The 11,155-nt window shown below is 46.1% G+C and overlaps 1 protein-coding gene across 1 annotated transcript; it reads right to left on the bottom strand.

Annotated features, from left to right (window-relative positions):
• Positions 1–2,134: 2,134 nt before the first annotated feature.
• Positions 2,135–10,740, bottom strand: LOC136444979 (uncharacterized). The gene is made up of 3 exons (XM_066442808.1): positions 9,678–10,740; positions 4,697–4,798; positions 2,135–3,624 (listed from the first exon to the last, which is right to left on the bottom strand). The coding sequence occupies exons 1-3, from the start codon at positions 10,460–10,462 to the stop codon at positions 3,483–3,485; spliced, it is 1,029 nt and encodes a 342-aa protein (XP_066298905.1). The 5' UTR covers positions 10,463–10,740; the 3' UTR covers positions 2,135–3,482.
• Positions 10,741–11,155: the final 415 nt, after the last annotated feature.

Below are 11,155 nucleotides of genomic sequence, written 5' to 3' on the forward strand. Positions count from 1 at the left end.
GAAGAAGCACTACGCAGAACCGATTCACGGCTCAGTTTTGATATCCCGGAGATCGGAGTAAGCTTTGCAAGTCCTGGTGGGCGGGCACGCCGGGGACTGTGGTCACGTGGTAAAAGATGGTGGAGGAAAAAGAACGGAAAGGTGACTCCGGAAAAAGAAGAGGACATCCGGGAACTTGCGGCGGATGCAACCTTAAAGCTAGAGGCATTCCTGAAGGAAAAGTTATAGGCTGTGAAGCCGTGATCTCCAAGCAGATGCGGTGCGTTGGTTTGTGGTTGTTCGTCCTTGTCATATTTGTTCGCGACTATTTGACAAGATGGGCAAAGCGACAAAGACTAACAGAGGCTGTACATCTGTTTAAAGATTATGCCACGCCAATAACAATTTCCTTGGTTCTCGGACAATTTAAAGTAAGGATTTAGCGAGAGGACAAAATGAAAACAGAGCGATTATGGCAGGAAACTTACACCTTTTCACTCCCGTTAGTGAAACTGTGTAGTGAAAGTGTACCAAGGTATATATTTTCTCTTAGGACTTTGTTTTCATATTGATATTCCAGTTATTATTCCAGATATTATTTTCTAAAAATCGAGAGCCAACTAAGCGAATCGGTGTGGCCTTATATACGTTGTCAGTAGCCAGTACAAAATTCAGGAACAAGTTAACACCTTACATTGCCGTGTGGCTCGTAAGCATATGCTGTATGTATTTCATGTAGTTAAGACTATCTCATGTCAAGATATGCCTGATAAATATATGTTACATAATATAAGTACATGATATCCCTCATATCACAATCATGGGATTTTCGATGATACCACTTGAATTCCATGCTTTTCCAAATCCAGATTCAAAAGAGATGTAATCTCTATCTTGTGTGCAATGCAAGGGAAGCCTGTTTGCTGTGCAAAGATGTTGTTGTATACCGTTGAACATATGGAGGTTCCGTGTGCGATACCCGACGCCATGTGTATTTTCCTGCCCAAGGCATTGCAGTATTTGCTTTACTTAGCGTGTACTTCTGTTATCATTGCATAATTTATTGGATGGTGGACTTGACTTTAGAAATAAAAGTGATTTAGATACAAGTGGCACGAGTGGTCTTCATTACATGCTTACACCGCTTGAGCTACCCTCTGGTGTATATATATACATGTATATACTATATGTAGTATAAACTATTTCAGTCTTACTTATAGACTTAGACAGCCAGTCTGTGTGTGTGTGTGTGTGTGTGTGTGTGGCGCGAACTCTCGCTTTTGGGGCAGTATGTGCAGCGTGTGTGGACAATTCGGCGCTTAAAAGAGGTTTCGGAGAAGCCGTGCAAAATGCATGCTAACAGGAGAGTAGAGATAGAGGAAGATACAAGACATAGCCTCTACCAGGCTCCGCGCGATCGCTGGGAAAATAGTAGAAATCGGCCAAATAGAGTGAATAGTATGCCAGGGGTAGTCCGCTATACAGTGAAGCTCAATAGGCGGTCCATCGAAACGGAACTTTACTGTATAGCGGACTACCCTGTATAGCGGAGTACCTCGGCCGATTTCTACTATTTTCCCAACGATAGGACGGGGGCCTGGTAGAGGCTAACAAGACACTTTAGTACATACACATGTAGCCTGGTTAAATCGCGCCCCCTAGCGGCACCCCCGAATCTAGGGTTTGTATCACACAGACTTACATGTTGACAGACTTCTGTTGTTGTGTTCTTCTATAGAACAAGAATGGACCCGTTCGTCCAGGTGAGAGACTCAACATGGCCAACATGTTTTTTTTTTCTGAAGATAAGCTATCTAGTGTAGTTGTTTGTGGAAAGCGAGTGTGTGTATATATATATATATATGTATGTGTGTGCGTATGTACGTGTGTGGGTGTATGTACGTGTGTGTGTGGGGGGGGGGGGGTGTATGTACGTGTGTGTGTGTGTGTGTGTGTGTGTGTGTGTGTGTGTGTGTATGTATGTACGTGCGTGTGTGCGCGTGGACTCAAATACATCATAGACAATTATCAATTCATTTCAAGATGATGACGGTGAGAAGAAATAACTATTTGATAACGTTTTTCTGTATTTTGTCGTGTGTTTACGATGTTTGAGGACACGTAATACCATCAAAGAATCCGCTACATACACAAATAAATGAACGGAAAATAACTTTATTCAGCATAAAGAATCCCCGCTAACGTCGAAAAAGTAATATTATACAGCAAAATATAAATGCTTGATATCGTTACATGATGGGTCCTGTGTCATTAATTCAATACAGACACCAGCCATTGGTGCACCACTAGATCTTGTGATCATTCAAAACAATTCGCTTTGGGAATAGGTTTCAAAATCAAATCTAATCAACGAATACATATCATTGCTACGTTCACATAACAAGGATCATATTAAAAAAAATATCATGCTCACACACTGTAGAAACAACTGAAAGCGCTAGGTGGCGCTTTTACTACACCTTGTTGATGGATATGTAACTGTAACCTCACGAGCTCGAGGTTTGTTGGGATCGAAAGAATAAAAGACATATTGGATGGATGAAAATGGGGACGATGGCGCTTTACGTGAATGCAGAGCCTTTATCACAAATGAGTAATGAGATAAATAATCGAAGAATATGTATGTATGTATGAAGAGGAATTGGAGGTAGATGGATAAATTGGATGAGTGAATGAATGACCAGATGGATTATGGAATGAAGAAGAAATGAATTCATTTAGTGGAAGATGTATGAAATGCACTCAAGGATGACAATGACATGAATGAAATGTGTTGATGGAGGGAGGGATGAAGATGGAAAAATGAATGGAAGGAAGGATGGATGAATAGAAAGATGGATATGGAAGAATAAAGGATGGATGGATGGATGAATGGGTGGGTGGATGGATGGAGGATTGGATGGATGGATAGAAAGAAATGAACGAGTGGGTAGATGGGCGAATGGATTGGATGGAAGGATGGGTGGATGGATGGAAGAAAGAATGAATGGATGGATGAAAAAGAATAAAAGGAAAGATAGCTGAACAATGGGACGAAATAAGAAACTATTTAGTTTAGCTTTCAGGAATGTATGAAATTGGCGCTATATGATTACGGAATGTGCCCAGTCTTAAACATTCACTACCAACTACATACTTTAGTACGCAGACTCAATTTTTTCCCGCCTTCCTGCAACCCCATGGAAATTCATCTCATCAAATTCCAGTACTACATGCAGAATGAAGTTGGAACTATAACATCTACTAAAATAATTCCATCAGGGTACATAATTCCGCCACCATGAAAAGATACGTCCAAACAGATCCCCATCCCTACATCCCCCAGTATAATGCACTACTGTATATCTAAACTGTGCAATCCTGGGAGGTGCTACACTAGAGATCTCTCAAACACACTGTTTTTCAAAGTGGCGGATTTATGTAACGCGGTGGAATAATGTTAGTTGAGGTTATAATCCGGCTCTGCGGGCGTCTCCGCAGGTCTAGGAGTTGTAGCCGTAGCTGTAGACTCGGTCCCAGCCGTAGCAGGACACCGGGTCGGGAATGCAGCCCCAGCCGCAGTAGTAGGGGATGACGCAGCACGAGCAACGGGCCTGGTGGACGTAGCACGACATCGAGGCTATCCTGGGACCGAGAGTGCAAAAATAACAACGTCATCACAGCATCGGTCTCAGGTTGTGCTCAGCAATGTGTTTACCACAAGACATTAGTACGACATGAAAACAAATGGTAAACAGAAACTGAAATACACCATAGATAGCACAAACGATAACCTACGATATGGGTGTTCGGACCGGTCCGTACTTAACGGTACGGCCCCGTTCTTTCCTAGTTTGATTCGAACGATTCAAACTCGCTTCGAGTGCTCCGGTTGCGCCGCTGTCGAAAATTCGAATACCGAATTCGGAGGATGGAATCGATGTTGTTACAACTTTTGTTTTGTTCGAGGACGCAAAACTTTCTCAACTTCATTTCGCATTTCGCATTGAAATTTGTGTTTTCTCGGGTGGGTATGACAATAAATATAGAATACAACACGGGGTATTCCGTATCAGCCGAGGTTCCAGCCCGACCGCGGGTCGGATCGCCCGACGGCCGTAGGCCGGAGGGCGATCCGACCCGCGGGAGGGCTGGGACCGAGGGTGATGCGAAATACAACATTTATGTCATACCTTGGCCATACCCACCCGAGAAAACACACATTTCAATGCGGAATGCGTCAGAAGTTGAGGGAGTTTTGTGTCCTCGAACAAGAAACTGTAGCAACATTGATTCCAATCTCCGAATCCGGTATTCGAATTTCCGACGGCCGCGCAACCGGCGCGCTCGAAATGCGTTCGAAATATTCTATGGAAGCCTGTGTGATAACCCTCCCGAACCCTATGTGATCCGGATAGTTATCACACGGTCCGGAACACCCGTATCAGGCCCAGGCATGACATAAAATAAAATACAACACGGTGTATTCCGCATCTCCCTCGGTCACAGCCCTCCCGTGGGTTGCATCGGTGATACGACCAGCGGTCGAGCCGGTAGCTCAGGCGATTCAGAATACACTGTGTTGTATTCTATATTTACATGTGCCATTTCTGTCCTACCACCCACCGCTGTTTTTGACAGAGGTGTTCTAAATAGAACAGGAGGTTCTATACGTTCGATATGGTGTTCGACATGATCGGTCTATTATTGTACTGACCTGCAACAGCCACTCCTGTTGGGCTCGTCCCTGACGCTGCAGCAGCCGTAGTCCGTGTTGCGGAGGAACCAGCCTTCATAGAACTCCTCGCATCCCGTCTGTCTGTAGGGACATAGAGGGTGTGTACAAGTCAGTAAGGAACAAAATACACAAGGTTTCAGAACCAGCCTTCGTAGAACTCCTCGCACCCCGTCTGTCTGTAGGGACATAGAGGGTGTGTGCAGGTCAGTGATACTTTTTTTCTTACTCAATATAAAGTAGAGTGGATTAATTCCACAAGGTAACAGACATTTTTTACACCACAGTCATCCACAGAAGTACATGAGATTCTCACTTTTTTTTCTACTTTTTCTTACTCAATGGTTTCTTAGTCAGGTAACCATTATTACACCTGAGCGGAGTGAAGAATGTCGTGAAAGTGCATTTCCCATGGTCATGACATGACGGGATTCTAACCCAGGACCTCTGGGTTCTGAGTCAAACACCCTGTCGTTACGCCGCACGACCCCATCGACCAGTACTCTCCAAGCAGAGGAGTGGTTTCCCATGGTCATGACATGACGGGACTCTAACCCAGGACCTCTGGGTTCTGAGTCAAACACCCTGTCGTTACGCCGCACGACCCCATCGACCAGTACTCTCCAAGCAGAGGAGTGGTTTCCCATGGTCATGACATGACGGGACTCTAACCCAGGACCTCTGGGTTCTGAGTCAAACACCCTGTCGTTACGCCACACGACCCCATCGACCAGTACTCTCCAAGCAGAGGAGTGGTTCTGGCTGCGCTGGTTTTTGACGTGTTTTTAGGCTTTTTGTCGGGCTTTTTGCTTTGTTAGGTTTTTGCTGTCTCTCTAAACCACAGAGTAACCGACCAGCACACATGACGACATCCATGAAAGTACCTTGCCGCGGCCCGCCCCAGAACCCGCGTACACGTACCGTGGCCATGTTTGTTGACACACACCAGCCGGCGTGTCGGGTCAGAGTTATACTTTTCAGCGAGGACACAAGTCGGGGGACTCCCGTGTCAAAACAGAGTGTCAAGTCGTCCATCCCAGCAGCCCACAACACCCTGTCGTCATGGCAACGGATGGAAACAGTTTTACCGGTTCGTTTGAGGACATACAACCCCCTTGAGCTCGTCTGAAAAAGTGAAGACTTTTTGCCGCACAACTTTGTGTAGGTTTATGTTACGGTCTGTTTATCCGTAACGTTTTTGACACGCTGATCCTCTGACCTGTATCGTTTGTTGTCGTTGTTTCGAACTTTGAGACCACACAAAGTTGAATGGATTACAGCCATTCTGGCCTATTAAGAAAAAAACCTCATTTCTAACGTTGGGCAACGATAGTCTATACCATCTCGGTAGGTTTAAGTTCACTTCGAAAACAGTCCCACCAATGGTGAATCTAGCCTTGGTAGTCATTCGCTATCGTCCTGGTGAGAGTGTCTGCAAACGTAAGCTGTTCAAAATAAATTGATGGTATCCATAGTAACGACCGACCAGTGTCAGCCATGTGTTCACACTGCAACCCTTCAGAGGGGATACAAAAATGAGTCACGTTTGGGACCGCGTTTTTCTCACAGAAGCGCCACCTGGCGGCAGTGCGAAGTAGAACCTGAGTCAATATTACCATGAGGAAGGTAGCAGATAGACTACGGAAACGTTGTCAGGTAAATAGCTCTCGGTTCTGTTTGGATAAATCCTTCAAAATATATAAAATGCGTCAGTCAATCCGATTGGGAAATAAACTTCAAAGCTTTGGCGTCTCTTTTAACCAGCATTGGTTTACAGGACAGAGCCACCAGCCGGGTATTCATCATTCATTAATCACTTGATTCATTCATTCATTCTTTGATCTGAAGTACAGCCGGTAGGTACCCATTTGAGTAATGAGGCTGTTGCCTTTTAACGTGCTCGAGGCACCTCCTCGATCGGTATCGACAGCCTTTGAAATGTATCCAGTATTAACACTGCCGCGGACAAAAATGATGTAGTTGATAAAACTAGATACGACAGAAGCTATGTAACAAAGCTCAAATTGAGTCTCTAAGCTATAGGTCAGCCTGCAAGAAACAGGTTCTTATTAACCAGAGTGACCAGGGGGAACGTAGAACAAGATCAGAGGAATAAGTCGGTAGTGAGGACTGAAACTTGATACACAAGCCCAGTAGGGTGCAGACCCGAGTCTTGGAGCTGATCTCATGTGAGTGGCTGAGGCCTTGAACTGGGGAAGGAAGAGAGAAAGAAAGAGGGAGGGCATGTAAGGGGTGTAGGTAGGTAGGGGAGAAAAGGAAACGCTAAGAAACAACTTCAAACAAGGCAATCAGAAATGGCAGACGTCACCCCTTTCCCGTACTACCTTCAATTCCGCAAATAGCCCTATGAATGTCAGAATTAGTGGCGATACGACAAAGTGACGGTCCCATTTCCAATCCGGGGCCCGACAGGGACGGATTGGAAATGGGACCGAAGCATAAGCTGGTGTGTTACGCCGAAGCGCGGGTCCCCAAACAGTTGTTGCCATCTGAAACAGTCGATGTCATATCGCTGACTCAGGCTGATACCATATCCGAGCGTATCATAACTTTTGTGTGGTCTGACAAAAGGCAGAAACGTATAAAAAGCAACATTTTCATTACAAATGTACGACATGTGGTTATATACCGGCTATACCGGCCTTACATGTGCAGACACACACCGCAGAACGCTTGCAGGTGCCACACCTGATCCTAGAGAGGGGAAAGTTTCAGACGGATAACTCAAGACGGCTGGGTGCCGAGATCTCTGTTTTAGATCCGCTTACGTCTTTCAATAGCTCAATTACCCAGACGTCGGTAGCGGTTAGGGGAACTCTCAGCAGGGCAGTTGTCTGGGCTTCAGTCGAGACATTCCTGAACATTCCGTCATGCACAGCCCTTGGTACCGCCAATAAGTCACATCTAAAGCCCCCCCTCTCACTGGACCCGCGGCACGCTGGCGGCGTCGCTGCGGCCGATCGAATTGACAAAGCACTCAACGAATCCATCGACAAAATAACGAATCTTTTTAAGCTTTGTGTGTTTTGTTGTCTTTTTGGTCATACTTGTACGTTTTGAATGATATTCCCATTATAAAGTCAAGGGTAACACAAATCCAGTTTAGAACGCAGCGACGCCGCCAGCGTGCCGCGGGTCCAGTGGGGGGGGGGGGGGCTTAAGAATCATAAGTATTCCATCCCAAAGCACGATGATGGAGACAACAAACAAATTACCATTGGAACTATGAAAACTAGGTGGCCGTCAGAAAACAGAAGATAATCAGGAAGAAAAAACGGCAATATCAAGTCGCCGATCGTACAAAATGTAGTAAAGCCTGCTATGAAGGTGCAGGCATTTCCCCGATGGTTTTGTAACCTTCATGAAAAACAAGGGTATTGTCTTGGGTGTGTCTCTGCGTGTGTCTGTCTGCGTGTGTGCTCGCGTGTCTGTCTGTGTCTGTCTGTCTGTCTGTGTGCGTGCGTGTCTCTCTCTCTCTCTCTCTCTTTCTCTGTATGTGTGTGTGTGTGTGTCTGTGTGTGTGTGTGTGCGTGTGTGTGTTTCCGGATATTTGTGATCAGCATGAAAAGAACCTCTGGATTGTGAGATGATATTTGGCATGTGGGAAGGTCTTATGAAGACAAAGGTCAACGTCGACTCTGGGCTTCCTGGCGGCCTTCCTTGGTACTGCAGTATAACGTCTGTGTTTTGTATCCTTTATCCTGGACATGCTAGTTTTGTTCTGCCCTGAATTGTTACTTGACTCTTGTCCGTGACATCTACTTTCCACTAACCACGCCTGGTCAGCCCCCTAGCCTCTACCAGACTCCGCGAATGGCTGGAAAAATAGCAGAACTTGACCAAATCGAGTGAACAGTATGCTAAGGGAGTCGGCTAGGGCGGGAGGGTCCGATATATCAGAGCGGCAAACTGTACCCCTATAGAAGACTAACTCCTCTTGCATGTTTTTCAGTCTATTTGGCCAATTTCGACTCTTTCCAGCCTCCTCTCCACATGTTCGCCCCTTAGTGTTATTTGTCGTCTGTGTTTACGTTAGGCGGAATTCGGAGTCTGGAATGTCAATCTGGGAAAGCCTGGGCCCAGCTTTGCTTGCTTCAACGGCAATGGCAACAAAGCATCCTCCTTGTAGTAAAAATAGAAAACTTCGGGAAATCGGATAACTTCGCAAAAGATTCAATATACTAGTATATATACATATGCTAAAAGTCATCGCTTTCTTGATTTCTTGAAAGGAAGAAAAGAAGACGCTTCATTTTATGCCTCAATGAGTCTGACGAAACCATGTTTCTCTTTCATGAAGTTATTTTCCAGTTCAGATGAACGTTTGTCTCATTATAGAATGAATAGTTTATCAGGTTGGCAAATGATAGGATGAATTGTGGAGTTTTCTTATAGACAACTATTTGTTTTCTTCTCTGTCGAAGTTTCGGTGGCTGAAAGTTGGAATGAGGCAGATGGATCACCAAAACGTACATGCAGGATAATCACGAGTTCTAGAAAATGCCATTGTCCTGGTGAGATATCTTCTAAACCCACTTGCACGACGGGAGAGTTGTTGTCGTTTCCTTAAGTCAGTTAAGACAGGGAAGAAGACATGGGGAGAAGTTAATGCTTCGATGACTTGTAACAATATCATGGCGCCCTTCCACATAGTTTTATGCCATTAAATCAAAATCATCGTCCTTTTGAAATAATCCAAACCACTCATCATTGCAAACTTGAAGCCTTTTTTCCCCTCTGCTTTGAAAGAAGAAGTCAACACCACATAAGTAAAGTAGATCTAGAACATTATCATAAAATAGCAATGTAGTCTTTATTGTCTTCACTTGTGCTCGTACACTATAATTGATTGTTTTTCACTTGGAATTACCCTGAATTTGATATTAGCTTGTTGCTTATCAACTTATTTATCAAGATAAATTATGATATATCTTAAACCCACCTGCAGGACGGCGATCCGCAGGCCACCTTCCTGGCGATCCTCTGCGCGGTTTTCCACCAGGCCACGGGGATGTTGCCGTAGGTCCACTGGATGTGTCCCTCGTACAGCTCCGGCACGTCCAGGTACAGCTCGTCGACGTCCCTGCTGTAGGACCGGCCGCCGAACGCCTGTCGGCGGACCCGGGACGCGCTCGTCACCGCCGCCTTCACGGGCACGGCCCGGTGGAAATCCTCCTCGCACGAGAAGAGCCCGTTGCCGTGGACGTAGGACAGACTGTCCGTGCAGAGCCCGTCGGTGGTGTTGAGTCCGTGTTTCGCCAGCCTCTGCGCCACGCGCGCGACGGAGAGGTGGTACATGGGCGCGAAGCGGAGCTGACTCTTCTCCATGGCCTTCCCGTGAGTCGAGTTGTAGAGGCGGTGCACCAGCCTGTCGTACACCTTCGCCACGGTCCCGAGCTTCAGACCGGCCTCGGCCGCCCGTCGGAGCAACCCGCCAGCCTCCCCGACCACCTTCTCCCGCAGGCCCGGCACCTGCCGCGTGTTGAGGTACTTGGCGGGGATGTGCAGGCGAGAGAGAGTGTAGACGCCTTCATCCTGAACCACGCCGATCTCCGAGACGATCTCGTCCTCCAGAGCGGTGGACTCGACGACAAACTCTCGGCCGGCCTGCTTGAACCTCCCGAGGACATGTGTGTCGGGCTCCGCTGCCAGGAGAGTGAATCCGGACGAGGAGGCGACGCTCAGCGCGACGACCGCGAGAAGAAGAAAAAAGCAAAACCCGCTCATTCTGAAGTCGTTAAGTAGTCGCAGTGCCCTTCAGCAGAACCAGACGGTAGATCGTCAGCAAACACACCCTTACCCTTGTCCCTTCTCACTCCCTCTGTGCGGATCCAGACTGTAAACAAACACTCGCCGACCCGCAAAACCGCCGCACAGTGGCCAACACAAAAATTCCCTCCTCACTCAGGAGCTACCACCGGCACAAAGCCGCCAATTCAGGATCGCTTTCACGAAATATTTGACATTGACCGCAGCCGCCTCAAGAGGGCAGAGTTTATTTACTGAAGCGTTCGGCTGCGGTGTATCTGGGTACATAGCTGTGGAGATCTCTTCCAACGGTTTAGTGTAAAGACCTTAAGATTTAGATCTGTTTTAAGTTGTACATAATTTGTATAATTTGTTATTCTTGCCATATGTCTCTAAGCTGTGAAAGTCTTTTCAAACGGGTTAGTGTAAAGATTAAGATTTAGATGTAATTTGATATGAAAATGATATTGGTTGTATAAAATTTGCATAATTTGTAATTCATATTTTTCAGAATTCTGTATATCCAAGTATATTCAAAACCAATGAACCAGGAAAGCTGAACAATTCGCCCCTTAGGCTACCAGTAGTTTTTATACTAGTCTCTAACAGACTAACCGCGCCGGCTATAGGGAGAATATTTGCCAGGGGTGTTTGGCCATCGAGGGTTTCATT

Source organism: Branchiostoma lanceolatum, chromosome 11 (assembly GCF_035083965.1).
Source record: "Branchiostoma lanceolatum isolate klBraLanc5 chromosome 11, klBraLanc5.hap2, whole genome shotgun sequence".
Classification (NCBI taxonomy): domain Eukaryota; kingdom Metazoa; phylum Chordata; class Leptocardii; order Amphioxiformes; family Branchiostomatidae; genus Branchiostoma; species Branchiostoma lanceolatum.